Below are 26,297 nucleotides of genomic sequence, written 5' to 3' on the forward strand. Positions count from 1 at the left end.
GTGATGTGTCCTTCATCGGGTATCACTTCTGGAGGCATGTGATGTCCATTTGTCCCTTACTGGTGATGTTTATTTTGGACACTTGGTCAAGATATTATCTGATTTCTCAAACGTGGAGTTCTGTTTATGTGTGTCTGCCCTTGCACCTAACTAATAAACAAACTGTGGGGGAGACACTTTGAGACCATGCATATGTCCTGTCACTCCCCATGAGGTTTATCATTCATCGATGGTTTTTGTCTGAGCTAATCTTGGTGCCGTGATTGTGGTGCCATCTACCCTTGGCAGTGTGCTGTGAGGAGGGGAGGAGAGTTTTGAGGAAAGACTGGTGATGAGAAAAGCGGTTGAGTAGAGAGTGGTGAGGAGAAGACTGCTGATGAAGTTTCTAAGTAAGGGGAGAGTGAGGCCTGAGCTGTGAGCAGTGTGAGATAATCATCCTTCATCATTTCTTTATTCCTTCAACAGACATTTATTGAATATCTGTGTAGCTGTGCTTGGGATAGAAAGACAGTTCTGGTTCTTAAGGAGCGTATGGTCATTGAGGCTACAAAAGGGCCAAGAGTTGTGGCAAAATATAAGTCCTTATCTTTTTGTCTTATGTCATTCTGTCTTCTGTTTTTAGTAGCTAATGTCTTTAGAACCATTTTCATAGTATTTTTAGCCACAGTAGTTAGAACCATCTCCCCTACATAACAGGTGAGAGAATCAAGGCCCAGAAAAGAACAGTGAAGAGCTAGAGTTCATGCTCCAGCTATTTTGGCTTTAAATTCAGAGCTTTTCCCACTACCTCACTCTGTTAGCTTCTTGGATTTAAAACATAGTTTTCCAGTTTCATCGTTATCTCTGCCTTCATAAATGTGTATTGCTCAGGCTAGGTGGATAGATTTTGAAGCTACAGGTAAACTGACCACTAAAAGCTGAAGCAGCTGTACGGTGATTGGTGATAATGGTAATATTATTGAACTATCAAATGTGACAGTACTGTGTCTTTATGCTTTGCAGTTCTTCCATTTACTCTTCAGGGCTTTCCTGGTGGCTCAGACAGTAAAGAATCTGCCTGCAATGCAGGAGACCTAGGTGCGGATCTCTGGGTTGGGAAGATCCCCTGGAGAAGGGAATGGCTTGGGGAAGGGAGTGGCTACCCACTCCAGTATTCTTGCTAGGAGAATTCCATGGACAAAGGAGCCTGGCAGGCTACGGTCCATGGGGTTGCAATGACCCAGTGACAAACACTTTCACTTTCTTTTCATTTACTCTTCATTGCAACTCTATCAGGTAGAAGCTGTTATTAGCTCCGTTTTACAGATGAGGTGTCTGAAGGTGAGAGATTAATTACATACCCAAGTGATAGCTCAGTTGGTAAAGAATTCGCCTGCAGTACAGGAGACCTCAGTTCGATTCCCTGGGTCTGGGTCAGGAAGATCCCCTGAAGAAGGGATAGGCTACCCACTCCAGTATTCTTGGGCTTCCCTTGTGGCTCAGCTGGTAAAGAATCCGCCTGCAGTGCAGGAGACCTGGGTTCAATCCCTGGATTGGGAAGATTCCCTGGAGAAGGGAAAGGCTACCCACTGCAGTATTCTGGCCTGGAGAATTCCATGGACTTCAAAGTTGGACATAACTGAGCAACTTTCACTTTGAAGTGAGATAGCAGAGCTGGGAATCAAACCTAAGCCAAGTTTATACCACAACACAAAACCAGTGTTTGATAAAATTGGGATAAATAGCTCCAGTCTGATTTTGGACAGAAGCACATGCCCTTTGTTTTTCTCAGGTTGATTTAATTGAGCTCAGTTTGTGGCTGGTAGTCTCTGGAACTGTTTACCCTGGTGCTTCAGGGTGCTGGCTGTGGCACAGGAGCTAGTCCTCATGTTATAGGTGGCTTAATCTGCCTGTTCATCTGTTTTTCTTGGGGCTGAACATCTATCAAAGTCGTTCCATATTATTTGGTCTTAAAAAAGTCAAAGCTTCTTGGTGTAGATGTGGAAATGGGGCAGAGACCAGGGCTCTTAATCTTACTGAATTTGTGTAGGAGAGGCAGTCAGAGGTATTTGGCCTTTTATTTCATTGTGTAGATCCTGGCACATCATGAGTGCTCAGGAAATGTTCAGATACTTTGGTTTCTTAGGGTACAGTGTATGGGAGAGAATTATGAAGACATGAGGATGTTTGTGAATATTGTGAGTTTATTGAAACAGATTGGGATCGAAGATGGTACTGGAAAGAAGATTTAAGGCCTTCAGATTTACTTAGTAAACTTGATTACAGTGGGAAGACCTTATTAGATAAACGAAGCCTGGGTTAGTTCTGGGGCAAAGAAGAAGGGGTAATGGGAGGAAATAATAGAAATGAAAACATGAAGGTTCTGAGTTAGAATTATGAAGTTAGTTTGCTAATCTTGGTAGATTTTAAACATAGATTCTGCCTGTAATTAGTATGTTAACATTTAATGCATAATGGGTCATTCCTTGGTGGTCCACTGGTTAGGACTCTGTGCTTCTACTGTAGAGGGCATGGGTTCAACCCTTGATTGGGGAACTAAGATCTGATATACCTGTCACCTTCGCCCCTCCCCCACCCTCCCTCCCCAAGAAAAAGCATAATAGCGTGTACTTTCTTAAAGAATCATATAGAACTTAAAGTTTGTAAGTGAGCTCTTGTTTGCAGAAGAGGAAGTCGATACATGTACAAGAAGGAAGCTGGTTTTTCATAGTATAAGCAACGATAGCTTTAGGAAAATAACTGAAAAGTGTGGAAAAGAAAAAACATATGCCAGAGATACTGTGAAGGAAGAATTGATGGGCTGGATCGCTGATCTGAAATGAGAGTTGGGGCATGGGATATCTGCCTGGCAAGGATATCTCAGAGGTTTTGAAACAAGGAAGCGCATGCATGGTGCACGTGCACGCATGCACACATAGCCCAGGGGTTCAGACCTGGTGCAGACCTTGAATTTGCTGTTCACTAACAGCGTAAACATGGGTGGGCCCATTCACTTAGGGCCTTAATTTTATTATCTAAAAAATAAGTTAAGTGGCTTAGATTAATGCTTAGTAAAACAGACTACCTTAAAAATGTAGTTTCTGATTGAGTCAGGTCCATAGTGGGACCTGAAATTCTGTTTCCAAGTTCCCAGGTAATACTGCATAGCAAAGGTTTAGATGACTTTCAGGATCCTTTTCAGTTCTATAATTGTATTTATTTAACGTTTTCCTTTGGAGATCTGTTATATTATACATCTGTGACTTTATTATCTCTATTTAGATAGATAAATTCTAAATCTGTCTCTTTACTTCAGATTAGAAAATGCCTAAATCAAGTTGTCATCTTAACACTAACCACATCCCTTTCTTGACATCTGTATTTCTGTTCATACTTTATATTCGTAAAATACTTTAATTTTTCAGAGAGCTTTTATATCCATAATTTCATTTGATCCTTAAAATAACCCACAGAGGTAAGCATGCAGGAAATGTTTCTATTTTATGGAAGAGGAAATAGGTTCAGAGAGACTCAGTGACTTACTCACTAGTAAGTGGTTAGAACCACCCTCGAGTTCAGGATTACTGACTCCCTTAGCACGATGTCACACCGCTTCAGGTAATGGCTGTCATAGATACCCAGGCTTGAGGGTTGGTTGCCATCTCTTTTTTTTAAAATGTAAATTTAGTTTTATTAAAAAAAAACATAATATATTCATATGGATTACAACTCAGCAGTATATAAGAGGATACAGTGAAGAGCCTTCATATCACTCTGTGTCCCAGATACCCATTTTCCCTTTGCTTGGACAACCAGTGTTATCAATTATATTTTATGCTTCTCCTATCATTACGTAATTATATTCTTTTTTCCTGTTAAACACAAGTGATCACTTGTTAAACATAATGTATAAACTGTACTATTTTTTAAAAAACTAATAGTGTATTGTACAGATTGTTACCTATCAGTGCTCAGAAAGCTGCCACATAGTTTATTCTTTATGGTCCGATACTGTTCCAATGTAGGATATATATAAACACATCAGTAGTCCCCTACTGATGAACATTTAACTTATTCCCAGTTTTTGCTGGTGTTGTATTACATGTATCATATTGTATATCTGCAAGTGTATTTTTAATACAGGTGTGGAGGTAACATATGCATTTGTAATTGTGCCATCTTTTAGAGGTTTTACCACTTATACTTTTTTCAGGAAAGTGTCTGTTTTGTCGCTGCTTGTCTCTGAATATGTTATCAGACTTTGTGATCTGTGCCAATTTTAGTGTAGTTTTAAGTTGCATTTCTCTTATGAGTGAGGTTGAGAATCTCTTCTTAAGTGCTGTTCGTATTTTCTGTGAATTAATCTGTTAATATTCCTTGTCAGTTTTTCTGTTGGGTTGTTGGGCTTTTTGTTCTATGAACGGTTTTATTTTATTTTTGGCTGTACCTCATAGCTTGTGGGATCTTAGTTCCCTGACTAGGGATTAAAACCAGGCCCCTGTCAATGAAAGCAGAGTCTTAACCATTGGACCACCAGGGGATTCCCATATGAACTCTTTATGTTTTAGTGAAATCGTCTTTGTTATAAGAATTGAAATTTTTTTGTTAGGTTGATTTTTTTCTTTGACTTTGCATGTGATAGTTTTTGTCATGCATAATTTAAAAACATTTTATGTAGGAAATTTTATTGATTTTTTTTCCCCCCCTCTTTTTATAGCTTCAGAGTTTTCTGTCATTTTTAGACCTTTGAGGTTATAAAATAATCCTTCTTGGTTCCTTTTGGAACTTTTATTATGCTTTAATTATTTACATTTGAATGTTTTTAAGCCATCTGAAATTTGATATATGTACATTTTCTTTTCTTTCCTTCCCTTTCCCTTTACTGATGGCTACTCTGTTGTCCTAGCACTTTTACTGATTCGTTCTTATTTCTCTAGGGATCCTTTAACTCCTTTATTTCTTTTAACAATCTTCTGTTTGTCCTCAACCATATCCGTTATCTAATTAGTATCCCCATTAAGCCCAATTTTGTCTTTGCACTCCTACAGTCTTATCCTTTCTGTTCTTATTGACACTATTTTAAAACTTTTTTATTATGGAAATTTCAATGAATAATGAAGTATCTATATGTATATTTTATGTATCAATGTATGTTGAAATGCATACATACAGGAGGGTGGGATAATAAACTTCTAAGTACGTATTACTTGTTATTGGTAATAACCATCAATAACTGTCACCTCATGGTAGGTCTTTTTTTATCTATATGCCTAACTACTTGCCTCACCCCAATTATTTTGAAGCAGATTGCAAGCACGGTGTTAGTCTGTACTTGGGCCAGTGAAGCTGTCTTCTCTCTTCCAGTGTTTATCCTCCAGGTCATCCTGTACAGTTCTGTGTCTATCTTGTTCGGTCTTACATTTCTGTAGTAACGGTTCATTAATTAAACGCTCTTTGAAAGTATATGCTGGATACTTTTACCTCAGACTAGCTTGTCTTTGGTGTGCACAAACTCCAGTTCTTTAGAAAGATTACGTACTCTGAACCTAGGGAATCCCATGTTTGTATCCCCACAGTTCCTAGCATAGTCTGGCAAGGAAAATAGAAGAAAGGGGAATAAGAGAGGGAGGATGAGAGAGACACTCACTGAGAACAATACTGGATCTGTCACTGCAAAGACCTGTTTCTTAGATAAACTCTACTCAAGAATCATGGGGGGAAAGGGCAAGTTTGGACTTTCCCCCAAGACTGGGCGTGAATAGGATGGAGATCAAAGGAAAAAAAAAAAAAACCCAAGCCACAGTCAAAATGTCTAAGAGGTATAGAAAGTTGAGAGCTATAGATAGATTTGGTCTTTTATTGTGGAGAAGGCTGTTAGTTCTTACTAAGTGACTGAATTAAGTTCTAGGACTTATTTGAATTTGGGTGAGAGGAGAGTTAATGTGAAAATGAGGGCTTTGGGTCCGAGGTTGTGTAATTTATGTCAGAGAAAGTTCTCAATTAGGAACAGGAGCTATAAAGTGTTTTATGAGACTTTAGAGTTGATGGTTTGTTTAAATCCGTAACACTGCCTGTTGGCATCATTTGTTTTCTATCCAGTAGCCCCAAGTGGTAGTTTTAAAGCATTTTTGTGTTCTTTCAAAACTTTTCACAATGAGTCTTTCAGGTGGGATCAAAAGATTAGACAAAATAGAATTCTCTAATATAGAAGGGGCTTTTTTGTTTTAAAATGAGTGACCTAATTTTTCAAGCTTAAATTCTTGATTTGATAATTCAGCACTTTTACCTTCTGTGGAAATGTGGAAACATTTTCTCCCAGGTTTGCTTTTGTTGCCCCTCAAAACAGTGTGCCAAAGTAGCAGTAACCTGAGTTAACCTGGGCTTTAATTCTTCCATGCCCTTTAGCCTGGTCCCATGCTGAGAGTAAAGGCTTGATCTGAAAAGGAAGTGAATTGAGAACAGGGAAGGGGAAAGATATTCAGAACAAGTCTGACTACTTTTTCAAATCAAATCCTACTTTAAAAAATCTCATAACTCAGTGATTTTCTGCGTTAAGCGTTCGCAAACTGTGGCTAATGGTCATTGGTTTTTGTAACAACTGATGAAACAAGGAAGATTTTGACGTGGCTAAAGGATTATAAACAAACATGCTTAAACCCAAATAATTTGCAGAGACAGAATGCACCCAGAAAAGCTTGAAATGTTTACTTTCGGAACCTTTTAAAACAAGTTGACCAACCCTTGATCTGCATCACTGAGGGTGTACAGTAGTATTTATGTGCACATTTAAATTTTTTTGCTCTTTTCTTTGTGTTTCATATTATCACTTTGTTTTTGTAATGGTTATGTAATTTTCCATTGTATGAATATGCCAGAGTTTAAGAGTGGTTTTTCAGTTTTTGCTTTTATAACTAGTATTTGCCCACGTTTTTGTGATTCGTGGAATTGCTTGGTCAAATATTATATACACTTCAGTAATTGTTGCTAAATCACCCTCCTTCCAAAATGGACCAGTTTATATTTTCCCCAACATCATATTCCTTACTAGTATCAACCCTGACAGAAACTAAACTGTTTGGTTAATAGATTTCTTTGTTTTATATTGCTGAGTAACAAACAAAAAATTCTGTGGCTTAAAACATCATCATTTATTTTGCTCATGGAAAGTTTTGTTTCAGAATGGGTGAGAACAACTTGTCTGTACTTTACTTGATATCATTTCTGGCATCTCAACTGCTGGGTGCTGAAATGGTCACTTGTGTGTCAGGTTATAGCTGGACTCTCAGCTGGGACTGAGGAGAACACCTGCCAAGCCTTTAACATGTGGCTGCTTGGCATCCTCACCGCGTTCAGTTCAGTCACTCAGTCGTGTCCGACTCTTTGCGACCCCATGAACCATAGCACGCCAGGCCTCCCTGTCCATCACCAACTCCCGGAGTCCACCCAAACCCATGTCCATTGAGTCGGTGATGTCATCCAACCATCTCATCCTCTGTCGTACCCTTTTCCTCCTGTCCTCAATCTTTCCTGGCATCAGGGTCTTTTCCAGTCAGTCAGCTCTTCGCATCAGGTGGTCAAAGTATTGGAGTTCCAGCTTCAACATCAATCCTTCCAATGAACACCCAGGACTGATCTCCTTTAGGATGGACTGGTTGGATCTCCTTGCAGTCCAAGGAACTTTCAAGTGTCTTCTCCAACACCACAGTTCAAAAGCATCAGTTCTGTGCTTAGCTTTCTTTAGAGTCCATCCACACATGACTACTGGAAAAACCATAGCCTTGACTAGATGGACCTTTGTTGGCAAAGTAATGTCTCTGCTTTTTAATATGCTGTCTAGGTTGGTCATAACTTTCCTTCCAAGGAGTAAGCATCTTTTAATTTCATGGCTGCAGTCACCATCTGCAGTGATTTTGGAGCCCAGAAAAATAAAGTCAGCCACTGTTTCCACTATGTCCCCATCTATTTGCCATGAAGTGATGGGACTGGATGCCATGATCTTAGTTTTCTGAATGTTGAGCTTTAAGGCAACTTTTTCACTCTCCTCTTTGACTTTCATCAAGAGGCTCTTTATTTCTTCTTCACTTTCTGCCAAGATTTGATGCTGAAAAGAGCAATATTGCATAGGAATCTGGAATGTTAGGTCCATGAATCAAGGCACATTGGAAGTGGTCAAACAGGAGATGACAAGAGTGAACATCGACATTCTAGGAATCAGCGAACTAAAATGGACTGGAATGGGTGAATTTAACTCAGATGACCATTATATCTACTACTACGGGCAGGAATTTCTTAGAAGAAATGGAATAGCCATCATAGTCAACAAAAGAGTCCAAAATGCAGTACTTGGATGCAGTTTCAAAAAATGACAGAATGATCTCTGTTCGTTTCCAAGGCAAACCATTCAATATCACAGTAATCCAAATCTATGCCCTGACCAATAATGCTGAAGAAGCTGAAGTTGAACAGTTCTGTGAAGACCTATAAGACCTTCTAGAATTAACACCCAAAAAAGATGTCCTTTTCATTATAGGGGACTGGAATGCAAAAATAGGAAGTCAAGAAACACCTGGAGTAACAGGCAAATTTGGCCTTGGAGTACAGAATGAAGCAGGGCCAAGGCTAATAGAGTTCTGCCAAGAGAACACATTGGTTATAACAAACACCCTCTTCCAGCAACCCAAGAGAAGACTCTACACTTGGACATCACCAGATGGCCAACACCAAAATCAGATTGATTATATTCTTTGCAGCCAAAGATGGAGAAGCTCTATACAGTCAGCAAAAACAAGATTGGGAGCTGACTGTGGCTCAGATTATGAACTCCTTATTGCCAAATTCAGACTGAAATTAAAGAAAGTGGAGAAAACCACTAGACCATTCAGGTATGATCTAAATCAAATCCCTTATGATTATACAGTGAAAGTGAGAAATAGATTTAAGGGACTAGATCTGTTAGACAGAAGTGCCTGAGGAACTATGGACGGAGGTTCGTGGCATTGTACAGGAGGCAGGAATCAAGACCATCCCCAAGTAAAAGAAATGCAAAAAAGCAAAATGACTGTCTGAGGAGGCCTTACAAATAGCTGTGAAAAGAAGGGAAGTGAAAAGCAAAGGGGAAAAGGAAAGATATACCCATCTGAATGCAGAATTCCAAAGAATAGCAAGGAGAGATAAGAAAGCCTTCCTCAGTGATCAGTGCAAATAGAAGAAAACAATAGAATGGGAAAGACTAGAGATCCTTACCGAGGGATGACTGAATTCTGAGAAAGAACATCCAATAAAGAGGTCCATGTAACTTTGTAATTCAGCTTCAGAAGTCACGACATCATTTCCGCCATAGTCACAGCCCTGTTGTCATTTAAGGGGGAGGGAACATAGACCTCATTTCGTAAAGGAGAAGTGGCAGCATCACACTGGAAGCGAGCATGTGGGATGGGATGTATTGGTGGGACCATTCTTGGGTAACTGCAGTCTCCATAAGCTGGACTATTTGTTTTGGTGTGCATATCTTTATGAGTAGGATTATACATCTTCTTATATGGTTACTGACCATTTCCATTTCTTTTCCGGTGGTCTGCCTTTTTATATCCTTTGCCCCCATTTCTCTAGGACTATAGTTTATGGATTGTATTGTTGATTTGTGAGAGCTCTGGTAGAACTACGCATATTAGACTCAAAATTTTCCTTAGAAGATACCTCACTGTGGTCTTGGGAGCCGTGAAAGGTGTATATGGGGTGGTGGTTTAGTTTGGTGATGGTGGAGATTTGTGAAGTCATTATATTTAAGAACCACAGTGTTGGGAAAGAGCAGTTAGCCAAGATGGCGGTGGTCAGGCTCTCTCACCCCACTACCTCTCACTCCCGCCCCACGTTCCCTTGCTCTGGCCCCACATACTGTAACAGTGACCATGCATGGTTACGTAACAGCTGAGATCATTTATAGCACTGGCCATGCGCATCATGCCTATATGAGCACCACCTGAAAAGCCCTTGCTGTGTCTTGTGGTAGCTGCAGCCATTAGAGGATAAAGCATGTCTGCCTTGCTGCTGCAAATAAAGAATGTTCGCAGTTCTTACGGCTCCTCGCATCTTCTTTCAGCTTCTTCCTATCTGCTTCCTCGCTCACGCCTTGCCTACCCTGGGTTCAGTGAACAGCGAGACAATTGGCACAGTGGGCAGGATACACGGAGACACACAGTTACTCTTGTTTTAATAAGCAGGGAGTGCAAGGAAGGAGGAGGATAGCCATCATCAGCCTCCCTGAGTCACTCTCCAGCAGAGAGGAGGAACATCACATTTCTCTTTGGTCATTTTTATACCTCAGAAGCCAGACCAAATTTCAGTTCAGTTCACTTCAGTCGCTCAGTCATATCCGAGTCTTTGCGACCCCATGACCAAGTTTAGATACCAGCAAAGGAAAGGTAACATTTGGGAAGAACATAGAACACCAGTGGCCTATTTTACTACTAAAAGTTGCTTTGGTTTTCTTTTAGTTCTGAGGTGTTGTTTTGACTTGCTGTCACCAAGGATGAGGTTCAAAATTGTATCGATAAAAATGGATTGACCCATCAGAAATTACCGTTTTCTAAAATATGGGGATGTTTAACAAAATGAAACATTTCTTTGTACCTTGCAGCTGAGTTAGAATGTTACTTTTCATTTATTAACCTGTTAGTTGGAAAAATTCTTGATAAACAGTTACAATGTAAGTGTTCTTTAGTTGTAATCTTCAACAGTTCTATCAGGATGGAATTGGTGTCTGTCACTATTCTCATTTTAGGTAGGATTTGGTCGTACTAACAGAGAGTAAAATTCCTTTGGCAGGACTTTCATTTTTTTTATTAAAGTATAGTTGACTTAATGTTAATTTCAGGTGTAGGGCATAGTGATTCTGCTTTTTGCAGGTTATACTCCATGAACAGTTGTTACAAGATAATGGTTATAATTCCCTCTGCGATACACTGTATCTTTGTTGCTTATCTATTTTGTACATAGTAGTTTGTATCTCTTAGCCTACTCCTGCAGTACCTTGTTTTTGTTTTGCTCCACATTTCTGAACTCTGCTCTCTTGCAGTTTTCAATATGGTGTAAACATGACAGCCAGCATCTCTAGCCCTATGTCCTTCCAGGTTCTGGGCCAGTAGGGGGGGAAAAGAATTTAATTGATAATTTAATACAACTTCTAGGTTTTCCGTGGATCCTAATTGTTTTGTTATGGTCAGGGGGAGGGAGTGATCAGGGCTGACCTGACCTGAGTCACATGATCCTCCTTGGAGTTGGGAGTGGGGTTAATTCTACAGTAGATTTATAGCAGAGGAGGGTAGTTCTACAGAGGAATATCTGAGATGTTTTTTTTGTTCTTTTTTGTTGTTGTTGTTTGTTTGTTTTTTAAACCAGACAGATGCTGGGCAAGATGAAACAGCAAAATTTTAAAAGGCAAGAAAAGTTCTTTAAACTACTGTTACATTTTGGGCTTCCCTTGTGGCTCAGCTGGTACAGAATCCGCTTGCAATGCGGGAGACCTGGGTTGGATCCCTGGGTCGGGAAGATCCACTGGAGAAGGGATAAGGCTACCCACTCCAGTATTCTTGGGCTTCCCTGTGGCTCAGCTGGTACAGAATCTGCCTGCAGTGCCGGAGACCTGGGTTCGATCCCTGGGTTGGAAGATCCCCTGGAGGAGGAAAGGCTACCCACTCCAGTATTCTAGCCTGGAGAATTCCATGGACTGTATAGTCTGTGGGATCGCAAAGTCAGACATGACTGAGTGACTTTCACTCAGGTTTCAAAGCAGTTTTCTAAGAACATTAGTACTGTTAACAAGAAAATCCAACCCTTTTAGATTCTTTAGGGGCATCAGTTTACAATCATACTAGTGTAATGCTTGTTTACTTAAGCAGATGTTTCAAATCTAGGAAACATGCCAATTAAGTCTTGTTTTATAATTTATTCTTGAGAGATTTGTTTAAAAAAGAAATAAAAGGTTGAGGGATTTAGGATCATTCTGGTTTCGAACCACTGCCAACATTTCAGGTATCAGAATTGTGCTGTAGGTATAATACATCAATCTTCCAAATAAAAGCTGAATAAGATTTTATTTTAGTGATTGTTTTTAACCTTGATATAGAATGTTTTTTAGGTAGTGCTTCAAAGACTTTAAAGCCATTTTAATTCCAACTTATCAATTAAAATCTATTCAACTTTGGGAATAGATGTTTTTAGAGTATAATTGGCTGCCTAAAGCTGCTGCTGTAGAAAGACATGCAAAGAGCCTTTTTTAATTGTGAATGCTTAAAGCTTTAAGAAAGTGTGAGGTGATTGGGCAATTTAAGAAGCTGCATGGAATGTTATCTTAAAGAGTAATCTGGGACTTTCCTGGTGGTCCAGTGGTTAAGAATCCCCACCTGCCAATGCAGGGAACACTGTTTACATCCCTAGTCCAGGAGGATTCCACATGCCACAGGTCAGCTAAGCCTGTCGGCCACAGCTACTGAGCTTGTGCTCCAGGCCCATGCTCTGCAATAAGAGATGTCACCGAAATGAGAATCCCACGTGCTGCAACTAGAGAAAGCCCATGCATAATAATGAAGACCCAGCACAGCCAAAAACAAAAAGAGTAATTCCAAAGTCGGCATAAATTTTAATTACTTACTATTTTTACTTTTCTGAGATATTTGAGTGAGTTTAGATCATAAGACAGATTTGAATTTTCTTTGGATGGGCCATTGAAGAAATAATCTGATATTTAATTCTGTTTCACTTCAGTCGCTCAGTCGTGTCCCACTCTTTGAGACCCCATGAATCGCAGCACACCAGGCCTCCCTGTCCATCACCAACTCCCAGAGTTCACTCAAACTCACGTCCATCGAGTTGGTGATGCCATCCAGCCATCTCAGTTTAGACAAGGTCTAAAGCAGTACATTTATGCTCGATGTTGCCTCCAGGCCATCAATTCCTGGTGCCTGGTATACCTTGGCATAGTTACAGGTAGGTGAATGCTGAGAATTTGCTGTAGTCCAGAAGCACTTGCTAAGATTTGACCCCCACTTTCAGTTCTGAGGTCCAGTCTTAGGTTTGAAGTGCTCCGTATTCTCCCACCATCTCATGGGTGGGTGTCAGAATCCACTATGGGTTCCAGGCCACTCAGGTTCATTGCACAACCTAGGTCATACCAAGACCTTGTTTACTCTGTTAATTGTCTGGACATGTATCAGTTCAGTTCAGTTGCTCAGTTGTGTCCAACTCTTTGTGACCCCATGAACCACAGCACACCAGGCCTCCCTGTTCATCACCAACTCCTGGAATTCACCCAGATCCATGTCCATCAAGTTGGTGATGCCATCCAACCATCTTCTCCTCTGTCGTCCCCTTCTCCTCTTGCCCACGGTCTTTTCCAGCATCAGGGTCTTTTCCAATCAGTCAGCTCTTTGCATCAGGTGGCCGAAGTATTGGAGTTTCAGCTTCAACATCAGCCTTCCAGTGAACACCCAGGACTGAACTCCTTTAGGATGGATTGGTTGGATCTCCTTGCAGTCCAAGGGACTTTCAAGAGTCTTCCCCAACACCACAGTTCAAAAGCATCAATTCTTCAGTGCTCAGCTTTCTTTAGAGTCCAACTTTCACATCCATACATGACCACTGGAAAAACCATAGCCTTGACTAGATGGACCTTTGTTGGCAAAGTAATGTCTCTGCTTTTCAGTATGCTGTCTAGGTTGGTCATAAGTTTCCTTCCAAGGAATAACCATCTTTTAATTTCATGGCTGCAGTCACCATCTGCAGTGATTTTGGACATGTATAAATTCAATCAAAAACCATTTGTTGTGTTGCTACTATTTGCTAGTTATTCATCTAGGTGGTAGAGATATAGCAGTTAATAAAACAAATTTCTCCCGTATAGAACTTTTAGTCTAGTTGGGGAAATAGACAAATATTTGAAACTATTTGTAATTATACATTGTTTTGGTCAAGTACAGATGTTCTGGAGAACTGAGAACTAGAGAGGATCCTTTAGGTCACCTAGATTTCTTTAATATTTGGGCCGTGGCAGCCCACTCCAGTACTCTTGCCTGGAAAATCCAATGGACGGAGGAGCCTGGTAGGCTGCAGTCCATGGGATCACTAAGAGTCAGACATGACTGGGTGACTTCCCTTTCACTTTTCACTTTCATGCATTGGAGAAGGAAATGGCAACCCACTCCAGTGTTCTTGCCTGGAGAATCCCAGGGATGGGGGAGCCTTGTGGGCTGCCGTCTATGGGGTTGCACAGAGTTGGACACGACTGAAGTGACTTAGTAGTAGCAGTTGATTTAAACTTTTCTTATTTAACTTTATTTTTTGATTGTGTAAATCGTTCTTATGGTACAGAAGGCAAAACCACATAGTGAAGTATCAGGGAAGTCTTGCTTATATCTCTGTTTTCTCCAACCTCTTCTCACCCCCATAGGTCATTTTCTGAGTTTCTGGTTTAACCTTCCAGTGTTTCTTTTTAATTGCATAAAACCGTGGCGGAAGGGGAGGAAGGAAGGAGATGGGAGACTGAAGGAAGGAGATGAATGCGTGGGGATGGAAGAGAGGAGCTCTGTTTAAATAATGTTTGTGAAGTGTTGTTTTACTGGTACTCTTAGTCCCCTTTCTACTTCCTGGTTCTGAAAAAAGGCAATAAATAGCTTATCATTTTTTAAAATTTTGGAATAATTATAGATTTACAGAGAAGTTGCAAAGACAGTATACAGAATTCCCTTTGTTCCGTTTTCCCTAAGGTTAGCATCATTCAATTCAGTTCAGTTCAGTCGCTCAATCATGTCCGACTCTTTGTGACCCCATGAATACGCAGCATGCCAAGCCTCCCTGTCCATCACCATCTCCCGGAGTTCACTCAGACTCACGTCCATCGAGTCCGTGATGCCATCCAGCCATCTCATCCTCGGTCGTCCCCTTCTCCTCCTGCCCCCAATCCCTCCCAGCATCAGAGTCTTTTCCAATGACTCAACTCTTCTCATGAGGTGGCCAAAGTACTGGAGCTTCAGCTTTAGTTAGCATCATTCCATCAGACCAGGGCTGATCTCCTTTAGGATGGACTGGTTGGATCTCCTTGCAGTCCAGGGGACTCTCAAGAGTCTTCTCCAACACCACAGTTCAAAAGTATCAATTCTTCAGCGCTCAGCCATCTTCACAGTCCAACTCCCACATCCATACATGACCACAGGAAAAACCATAGCCTTGACTAGACGGACCGTAGTCGGCAAAGTAATGTCTCTGCTTTTGAATATACTATCTAGGTTGGTCATAACTTTTCTTCCAAGGAGTAAGCGTCTTTTAATTTCATGGCTGCAGTCACCATTTGCAGTGATTTTGGAGCCCCCAAAATAAAGTCTGACACTGTTTCTACTGTTTCCCCGTCTATTTCCCATGAAGTGATGGGACCAGATGCCATGATCTTCATTTTCTGAATGTTGAGCTCTAAGCCAACTTTTTGCTCTCCTCTTTCACTTTCATCAAGAGGCTTTTTAGCTCCTCTTCACTTTCTGCCATAAGGGTGGTGTCATCTGCATATCTGAGGTGATTGATATTTCTCCCGGCAATCTTGATTCCAGCTTGTGTTTCTTCCAGTCCAGCGTTTCTCATGTACTCTGCATATAAGTTAAATAAGCAAGGTGACAATATACAGCCTTGACGCACTCCTTTTCCTATTTGGTAGCATCATACATTACCATTTTACATTTTTAAAAACTAAAAATTAACATTGGCATATAATTATTCTTGTCAATTCTTATTAATTTTTATTGAACGTTGATTTATAATATCCTGTTAGTTTCAGGTGTACAGCACAGTGATTCAGTTACACAGACAAGCACATGCACACATTCTTCTGTTTCTTCATTTTTGCCTGTGCTGGCTCTCATTGCAGTATGCAGGCTTTCTCTGGTTGTGGCCGGCGGGGAGCTCTCTAGTTGCAGGTCATAGGCTTCTGTTGTTGCAGAGCACGGGCTATAGAGTGCCGGCTCAGTAGCTGTGGCTCACGAAGCTTGCTTGTCCCGTGGCATGTGGGATCTTAGTTCCCTGCATTAGCTGGCAGATTCTTAACCACTGGACCACCAGGGAAGTCCCATATATATTCTTCTTTATCTTTTTTTTCAAAAAACATACTCTTCTTTATATTTTATTTTCTCACAGATCATTACAAAATGTTGAGTATAAGTTCCCTGGGCCTAGTAGGTCCTTTGGCATATTATTAATATTGTTAATCTAATTTATTAAAGTTTCAGTTCAGTCGCTCAGTCATGTCTGATTCTTTGTGACCCCATGGACTGCTGCATGCCAGGCTTCCCTGTCCATCACCAGCTCTCAGAGCTTGCTCAAACTTAGGTCCATCGAGTCTGTGATGCCATCCAACCATCTCATCCTCTGTCGTTCCCTTCTCCTGCCTTCAGTTTTCCCCAGCATCAGAGTCTTTTCCAGTGAGTCAGTTCTTTGCATCAGGTGGCCAAAGTATTGGAGTTTCAGCATCAGCTTTTCCAATGAATATTCAGGACTGATCTCCTTTAGGATGGACTGGTTGGATCTCCTTGCAGTCCAAAGGACTCCCAAGAGCCTTCTCCAACACCACAGTTCAAAAGCATCAGTTGTTCAGTGCTCAGCCTTCTTTATGGTCCAACTCTCACATCCATACATGACTACTGGAGAAACCATAGCTTTGACTAGATGGACCTTGGTTGATAAAGTAATGTCTCTGCTTTTTAATAAGCTGTCTAGGTTGGTCATAGCTTTTCTTCTGAGGAGCAAGCGTCTTTTAGTTTCATGCCTGCAGTCACCATCGGCAGTGATTTTGGAGCCCAAGAAAATAAAGTCTCTCGCCTTCTACTGTTTCCCCATCTATTTGCCATGAAGTGATGGGACCAGATGCCATGATCTTAGTTTTCTGAATGTTGAATTTTAAGCCAGCTTTTTCACTCTCCTCCTTCACTTTCATCAAGAGGCTCTTTAGTTCTTCTTCACTTTCTGCCAAAAGTGTGGTGTCCTCTGCGTATCTGAGGTTATTGATATTTCTCCTGGCAATCTTGATTCTAGCTTGTGCTTCATACAGTCTGGCAATTCGCATGTTTAATATTTTTTAAAATAATCATCTTTATGATAAAGTTGGGATGAATATTTTAAAGAGGAAACCAAGACAAAGGGCACAAGAGGTCCCTGTGTATATTTACTGCCTTCACCAAGATTATATCCGTGATTTACCCAAGAGTTGATTTCCTTTGTCTGTTCCAGTTGCTGAGACCATCTTGTATTTAGTTAAGCATGGTGTAATGAAAATACTTATTTTAGTGCTTCAGATATCACAAAAAAAGATTACAGGCCAATATCACTGATGAACATAGATGCCAAAATCTTGAGCAAAATGCAAACAGACTCTAACAATAGATTGAAAGAGTCATGCACCATGATCAAGTGAGGTTTATCCCAGGAATGCAAGGATTTTTCAGTATACGCAAATCAATCGGTGTGGTACATCAGATAAACAAATTGAAAGATAAAATCTGTATGGTAATAATAGATAGCTCTGAGGAGCTAGCATTGGCAAAAACACGAATCTAGGACCTTACATGATCTTTTTCATGGAACAGTAAGCAGTCACTTGTGACTGGGGGTTAGGTGTGTGGAAGATCTAGTGGGAAGTAAGGATCAAGTATGGAGAGGTTGGATTGTGCAAGGCTTTGAAGGGAATAATGGGAAGTTTGTACTTTATGCTGGAGGCTTTAGGTAATGTTTTCAAGTCTTTGACTAGAGGACCAAGATTGGAATCTTTTGGCAAAATAGATGTGATTATTATGTATTTAGGCTATTAGTGGTTCCTGTCAATTTAAAATCTTGACTCAGACGGCTAATGAAAAATATGTGGTTGGAGGAAATAGTTGCTGTAATCTCGGGTGTGAAATGGAAACCTTTGGCAGATTGTAGAAATATAAATCTTTTAAAGTAAGCCCTAGGAGCTTTTTATAAATACATTTGGGGTTTTTTTCATACTTAGAATGTTAAATAAATTTATTAGACAATAACCTTCTCTATCCGAGAGATTGGGAGAAAGGATTAGGTTGCTGTGTACATGGAAAGGAAGAACTGTGCTTTGCTGGCTGACTGCACCTGTAACTGATGATAGACTTACCTCAGCAAAGTGGGCTTTCGGCCTAAAGGGAAAGCTTTAAGCATATTTTAAAACTGAGCACTTGGTTTCTATTTTTCAGTCTCTGAAATAATCAACTGACACAGGGGACTAGCTATTGAGAACGAATCTGTTGTGCTCAGACTTCACTGCCAACTTTTCTCTTGATACGAAATGATTTGGCTATCTCTTAAGGTATCTTACCCTGGAGAAGGAAATGGCAACCCAGTCCAGTATTCTTGCCTGGAGAATCCCATGACGGAGGAGCCTGGTGGGCTACCATCCATGGGGTCGCAAAGAGTCAGACACGACTGAGTGACTTCACTCACTTTTAAGGTATCTTAAGGTGTTCTGTACTCTGTTGCTCAGTGGTAAAGAATCTGCGTGCAATGCAGGAGACCTGGGTTTGATCCCTGGTTTGAGCAGATCTCCTAGAGAAGGGAATGCCTACCCACTCCATTATTCTTGCCTGGAGAAATCCCATGGACAGAGGAGCTTGGCGGGCTACAGAGTTGGACACAACTGTGCGACTAACACTTAGGCATCATATATTTTTGTTGATTTCTCTTGTTGCTTTTGGAGCTTTTGCATTTCCAACACGTAGGACTTCAAATAATTTTTGCATTCTAGTTGGAGGGAGGCCTGATGAAAAAATAGGGCCTGGTTGACTGCTGGTCAAGTGAGAATTTAAACTGACAACAGTTGGGTTACTGGCCTGATGAAGTGAACAGTGAGTTACTGTGTTTTTTTCTTTCTTTCTTTTTTTTTTTTTTTGTCGTTGTCTTCTTTTCTTGGTTGTAACAGATGATCTGGCATGAGACTGAACTAGCAACAGAGGTGTGTGTATGTAATAATTGCTAATTTTGTGTTGGTGTGAGTTGGACTTTGCGTCTCTACCAGCATCTTTCTGATGGGAGAAAAGCAAACTACTGCTTAGTTAATATTCCAGGAAATACTGATGCTATTCTACAGGTATATAGGATTTATATAATATTTATACTTTTCAAGAATATTTCATTTCTGTTATTTCATGCTTCCAACAGCTTTGTAAATGATATAGGGCAATAATAACTCCTATTTAACAGAAGAGATGCTGAGGCATAAGTAAAAGACTGGGTTAAGATTGCTGGCTCAACAAATAAATGACTGGGACAACTTACTAAATTTTATCTTTGAATTGTAGCTTTCAGAAGGTTTTAGAAGAGGAAAAACTGAATGCTCCTCTTTTTGTTTTTCTTTGTGTTTCAGCGTCGTCTTAGACATCTTCGGAACATTGCTGCCCGGAACATTGTTAATAGGAATGGCCATCAGCTCCTTGATACCTACTTCACACTTCACTTGTGTAACACTGAAAAGGTATACAAAGGTAAGAGAATCTGGACTTGCCACCCACAGATCGTTAGATCTCATTTTTATTCTTTTGTAACACAAATGATTCTCTGCATCTCTTGCTAGTATTGCTTATTAGAGAACTAAGTTATCATGCTATCTGAAAACATTTCTTGAGCCGTTGTTATATATATTGAAGAAACATGTCTTTTGGATAGTTCTTTTGGATAGCTGAGCCTTACAATGATAAATTTATCATTCCTTTATGAATGTTAATTTTTAATTATTCAGTAGCAGTCATTTTAAATAGGTTACTTGAGTCTAGTATCTAGTACTAATTTGCTTGTCTTTAAAATATAACTGATTCCTTTAGTCTTGTGGTAAAATTTGGACCTAGTTCATATCTTATCATATCTGTAATTCTTTGTGTATATGGGCTCATTTTTAGAATTGCATGGTTTCTTTGAATTCATTTCCTCATACTGAAATGTGGATTCTTCCATAAGTGATAATTCTAAGAGGACATCAGATATTTGATTCAGAACTACAAGCATCTTTTGAATACATATTAGGCAAAAGACACTTTGACATAATCAGTTGACTTATGTTGAAAACTGTAAAAGAGGAAAAATGGTATAATGGCAGGAATATTGAATTAGGATTAAAACTACATTGATATTAGTTCTGGCTATTTCAGCTAGTATGTAACTATATATCAGCTATGTAACAGTTTGTAACTATATACCAACTATATACAAGTATATATACTATATACTGAAATAGCTTGCTATGTAGTTTTTGGACAAAGAAACAAGGACTGTAAATTCCACCATTTTTACAGTTTTATTTCATTCTTCGGTTTCGTTCTAACCACTGCATATTTTTAAAACAATTGTATTAATCTGAACGAGTAACTCTAGCTACTATAACAAATGCTATGAGTCGTTCAGTGTCTTGGCATAGTAAATTTCTTAAACACTGAGTTCAGTGTTTGCACAATCTTTGGGAGGTGGTGAAGGACAGGGAAGCCTGGCGTGCTGTAGTCCATGGGGTTGCAAAGAGTCAACACAACTGAGCAACCGAACAAAGTTCAGTGTAGTTGTTACTTATCAGATACTGGCCTGGCAGTTCTCCTCTGACTGGTGGCTCAGGTATCCAGGCTGCTTCTGTTTTGGAATGATGCTTCTCGTATGGCAAGGGAGAGGGATTATTTGAGGGAGATTTTTAAATGGAAATGTTCCACATCAATTCCATGACACGCCATTAGCCGTATATCAGTTACATCATCCTTTTTAGGTGAACAGGACATGCGAAAATATTGTCTTCTGTGTCCAGAAGAAAAATGAAACAGTTTGGTCACTGTCTGTGCTAAGGGTATACGGATTTTTGCAGATCTTATTAGGTTTGGTCTGCTGCTCACTAATTGGCCTCATCACGAGCAATATATGACAATGCCAAAGTACTTTACATTTTTTATAGGTTTCTATATAATCAGTTCTTGGTTGTCTTTGTTAGAACTTCTGTGTTCTTGCTCTAGTGTTACCTCTGATAGTAGTTACTGACATTGAACTTAGTACATTTTAAGTATTTGGTACATGATAGCAATTATTTTTGGAATTGTAATGTTAACATGCATAATAGTAGTTTCTAAAAAGGGTAGTCATGGGACTGGTTGATGACCATGATATAAAAACTTGTCCAAGAGATACAATGAAAACAAAGTGATTTTTGTTGTTGTTGTTTTTTTTTCTTGTCCTCTCTAGTTCACTTTATATCTTGAGCTTAGAAGTTATTATGGAATATTTCTTTTTTTTTTTTTTTTGGACTGTTTCTTGAAGTTATTTCAATAAAATGGTTATTAACACAATAAGGGACTAGCTGGTTTCAGACCACAGGGAAGTCCAGTGTCTAGTAGTGGTATTGAGTCTGTTACTGACTGGCAAGCCCTTTGGCTGCGGCATTTAGTTCCTCTTGTGTGCTGTTAATTTATTTCTAAAATGAGAGGATTGATGATTCCTGAAACTTCCCTCTGCTCCAGAATGTCATGGTTGAGTGAAGTCTATTGACATAATAGACTTGTTGGGGCTGCATGGTCGGCTCTGTAACTTTTCACTGCCATAGGAGGAGCCAGAAAACTCTTTACTTAGTAAGCCTAATTAATACACCCTGAAATTAAAAGACACTTACTCCTTGGAAGGAAAATTATCACCAACTAGATAGCATATTAAAAAGCAGAGACATTACTTTGCCAACAAAGGTCCATCTAGTCAAGGCTATGGTTTTTCCAGTGATCATGTATGGATGTGAGAGTTGGACTCTAAAGAAAGCTGAGCACAGAAGAATTGATGCTTTTAAACTGTGGTGTTGGAGAAGACTCTTGAGAGTCCCTTGGACTGCAAGGAGATCCAACTGGTCCATGCTAAAGGAGATCGGTCCTGGGTGTTCATTGGAAGGACTGATGCTGAAGCTGAAACTCCAATATTTTGGCCACCTCATGCGAAGGGTTGACTCATTGGAAAAGACCTTCATGCTGGGAGGGATTGGGGCCAGGAGAAGAAGGGGACGACAGAGGATGAGATGGCTGGATGGCATCACCGACTCAATGGACGTGAGTTTGGGTGAACTCCGGGAGTTGGTGATGGACAGGGAGGCCTGGTGTGCTGCGATTCATGGGGTCACAGAGTGGGACACGACTGAGCGACTGAACTGAACTGTCTTCTTGGAGCTGTGATGGTAAACGTGAATATTCGTTGCGTGATCATCATGTGGCCCTTGGTGTAGGATGACCACAATGGAAGGCCTATGGGCTCTTCCTAAAAGCTACCTGTACCACCTGCCTAGTGGCATCGTTTCTCAGTTTCAAAAGAAGTTTGTTTTTTTTTTTTTTTTGATTTGGAAGAATATCTAAAATGCTGATTTCTTAGTTATTCTTTTATTTCAGCTGAATTCACAGCAGAGCATAAGAAGCTATGAGTGAGTTTTTTTTTGATTTTTGACACTTTTTTTTAGTGCTCTTAGGAGATTGTCTATTTCTCAGGTAGTTCAAATTGAACACCATTTATTACGTTCTCAGAGAACAAAGCTTTGTGTCAATGGATGAGGAACTAGTTCTAACACTGGTTCCTTCTTAAACTTGGAAGTTTTATAAAATCAAGTTTGTTCTTCAGCCATAGTTATTTCTCCCCCATGAAATGTGAGTGCCTGTGCTTTCCTGGAATGCCAGCCAGTTATTTTGATGCTTTAGAAGATGACCTCTACATAGTTCAGTCTGGGGGTCTCATGCATGTGTTATAGTTTCAGATATCACTTGTCACTCTAACAGCTTACAAACGTGTTTCTTCAGTTTCGCCTCCCCCCTGAACTCCTACTCATGTATTCAGTTGCCTACTGTGCATCTCCATTTGGAGCCTAGGAGGTGACTTAAACTCGATAGATTCAGCAGTGAGTCTGATGTTCTAACCCTGATCTGTCTCCTGTATTCATCCCTCTATCAGAAAATGGCAGCTCTTTCCATTTGCTTGGCCAGAAACCTTGGAATCACGCTGCATTGTCCTCTTTTATATTCCATACCCAATTTCTCAGCAGATGTTTTTGGTTCTTACTACCAAAATGTATCTATAACCTTCTCTTTTCTTACTACCTCCAGACCATCATGCATGAGTTGTTGAGGTAGACTTCTAACAGGTCTCTCTGCCCACACACTCTCTTCAGTGTGGTCTCAACTGAGATCCTGTTAAGGTGAAAGTCAGGTCCTGTTATTCCTCCCCCTAAACCCACCAATGGCTTCCTGTTGCATTCAGAGTAAAGGCTAAAGTTCTTCTTGTTTCCTAGGTCTTTCATGAACTGGCCGTCTGTCACCTCTCGGCACTTACCTCCTTCTCTTCTTCTAGTTCTCTCTGTTCCATGCCTACTGCCCTTGCCTCCCTTGAATTCAAATCGGCTTCAGTTTAAGGCACCTGCCTGGACCCTCCTCCTGATGGCCACATGACTAGCTCCTCTGCCTTCTTTCAGGTCTTCACTCCAGATCTTTCCTCAGAGAAACTCTGCTTGATCACTGACTAACCCTTTTAAAAACTGTGACTCTTCCCTCCGTCTTTTGTGTTTTTCTCCACGATACTCCAGATCGTCTGACATAACTGTATGTTTACTTATTTGCTTAATGCATGTCTCTCTCTACTAATATAAGCTCCATTTGAGTAGAAATTTCTGGGTCAGTTTTGTTCACCGCACTGTTTCCAATACTTGGAATAATGCTTGGCACAAAGTAAGCCCCCAGATATTTTCATTTAATTTTTGAATAGCTAATACAGTCCATGGCCCAAAATATATATATGAAGGTTTATTTTAAAATCTTCCTCTCACCTGTTTCATCTTGCTAGTTTTTTGCTGTACCCTGGTTTATCTTTACTGAGATTCTGTATGCAATTGTGAGTAAAAATTGTACCAATTGTATATATATATGTTTCTGTGCCTTGCATTTTTCACTTAATATATTTTAGATGTCTTCCCATATTATTTCATAAAGAGCTTCTCTAATTTTCTTTTTTTTCTGTTTTGTATTGAACAGTCGTGCCATAATTTATTTAACTGACTTCTTTTGATGAGCATTTAGTTGTTCTGGTCTTCTGCTGTATACACAGCATTGCCATGAACAGTTTCATTGGTATATATTATTTTGTGTGAGTGCTAGTAAGGCTTTAGGGTAAATTCCAGAGTGGAAGTACTAATATTACAAAATTGTCCTTGTCGACGTTCCCACCTGCTGTGTATGGGTATCCTTTTCCCTACAGCCTGACCAGCAGATTGTGCAATCAAACTTGTGAAATTTTGCCAATCTGATAGTTGGAAAATAGTTTCATAGTAGAGTTTAAGTTTGTTTCTTCTTTTCTGAGTGAAGTTGAGATACTAAAAAGCATTTGTTAAATAAATGGAATGCTATATAATAGCATGTTTTGACATGCCATTGGAACCATGCTTTGCAATCTCTGCTTGCTTTGTTTGCTTAGGTCTTAGCATGGATAGAGAAGCATTTGTATCTAATGGTCCTTTTCATGTAGAACTAGTCTTGCATGATATCTTTTTGAAATTTTGTCTAATATTTTTGCTCAAGTTGAATTAATGAAAATTCACAGAATTATATTAATAACAATGATAGCTTATAAAGTATTGTTAAGTCAGTATTTCATTTGAGCCTCATAACAGCCCTGTTATTTTCCAGGTGTCATTCTCCTTTAAAGGTGAAGAAACTATGGCCCGGGAAAGTTAATTGACTTGTCCAGGGTCACACTTATACATGGTGCATTGGGGACTGGAACGGTTTTTTTCACTTTACATTCTCCTGAATTCACTGTTCTGTTGTGCACCATGTTGCTGATTTCATTGACAATCAAAGTATAGCAGAATGGTAGACAGTGTAGGCCCACATTTAACACTTTAGAAATTCCTTTAGACTCGGTGATTCCTTTCCAAACTCTATGGCTCCTTTGTTGACCTTTCTCCATTAAAATTAGCAAGTCCATTTTGAGGGTCTAATGGGGAAAACAAATTGTTTAGTTTCATTTATGTATGTATATAAGCTAGTCAGCAAAGTTTTGAAAAAAATAATAATGCTGTTCATTTTTTTAGAGCTGGAGATACATATGTTGGAGACTCTTTACTTTAGACACTTTACAGATTAAGCTGAGGAATTCTCTCAAAAGAAAAAAGGAATAGCTTTAATTTTTTTCCACTGCTTTAAAAAATATTACATACTTGGAGCAAATTAGGCAATACAAAAGTATATTAAGTGAAAGTACCTTGTAATAACAAGGAACACAATTTTAGCCCTTAAACTTTTCCACCCAGAAACATTGGGAATGAATTAGAGTATATGTATGCATATTAGAAAAGAACATATGTATATATATACACACATGCACATACATACATATGTATATGTATGTAGCCAGTTTATGATTGGCATTGGTTAACTGTTTGGGAAAAAATGAAAAGGGTAATATTGAGGTTGGGGTTCCCTTGTGGTCCAGTGGTTAAGAATCCACCTGCCAGTGCAGGGGACATGGGTTTGATCCCTGCTCGGGGAAGATCCCACGTGCTGTGGAGCAGCTAGGCCCCATGGGCCACAGCTGCTGAGCCTGCAGTCTGGGCCCTGCCGAGCCCGTGTGCCGCAGCTACCGAAGCCCGAGTGCCTAGAGCCTGTACTCTGAGCCAAGAGAAGCCGCAGCAACGAGAAGCCTGTGCACCGCAGTCAGAGTAGCGCCGACTCTCCGCAGCTAGAGAAACGCCGCGTGCAGCAGTGGAGACCCAGCACAGCCAGCGAATTAGCTAATTGAAAACAAACAGATGTGTAGGGTTGGCTGCTGTTAAGTGGGACTGTAAATTGGTACAATGTTTATAGAGAACAATCTGGCAATATCTATCAAATTCAAGCTTTTTTTTTCCTTTTATCTTGCAATTTCACTTGAAGTCTGTCTTATAGGTTCATGTGTCTTAGAATATATATCTTTCAAAGATTATATATAATGTTACTTGAAATATCCAAAAACTATCAGTAACTTAAATATTCATCAAGAAAAGTTTCCTTTTAAAAACAATTAGCATTATCCCTTCTCTTATTTAAAGTAATTGTTCAAAATAGAAAAATTTAAAAACTGCCAAGCAATAAATAAAAGTAAGCAGCCTAACCCTATCACTTAAGATAAATGTTGTTCATGTAATTGTAGAAATTTGTATCCTGTGGTAAATTCTCTCATAAAACCTGCTTTTTTCATTAGTGTGTTGTGGCTATCTTGCCACAAAATAGGATGATTATCACTATTACTATTTTTTAAGGGAA

The 26,297-nt window shown here is 39.8% G+C and overlaps 1 protein-coding gene across 2 annotated transcripts in view; it reads left to right on the plus strand.

Annotated features, from left to right (window-relative positions):
• Positions 1–26,297, plus strand: part of UVRAG (UV radiation resistance associated) — a 324,277-nt gene that overhangs the window by 19,229 nt on the left and 278,751 nt on the right. For both annotated transcript variants that reach the window (XM_052652384.1, XM_052652385.1), the window contains exon 2: positions 19,382–19,499. In XM_052652384.1, coding sequence (XP_052508344.1) covers positions 19,382–19,499 — 118 coding nt within the window. The remainder of the gene's footprint in view (positions 1–19,381; positions 19,500–26,297) is intronic.

This window comes from Budorcas taxicolor, chromosome 15, assembly GCF_023091745.1.
Source record: "Budorcas taxicolor isolate Tak-1 chromosome 15, Takin1.1, whole genome shotgun sequence".
NCBI lineage: Eukaryota > Metazoa > Chordata > Mammalia > Artiodactyla > Bovidae > Budorcas > Budorcas taxicolor.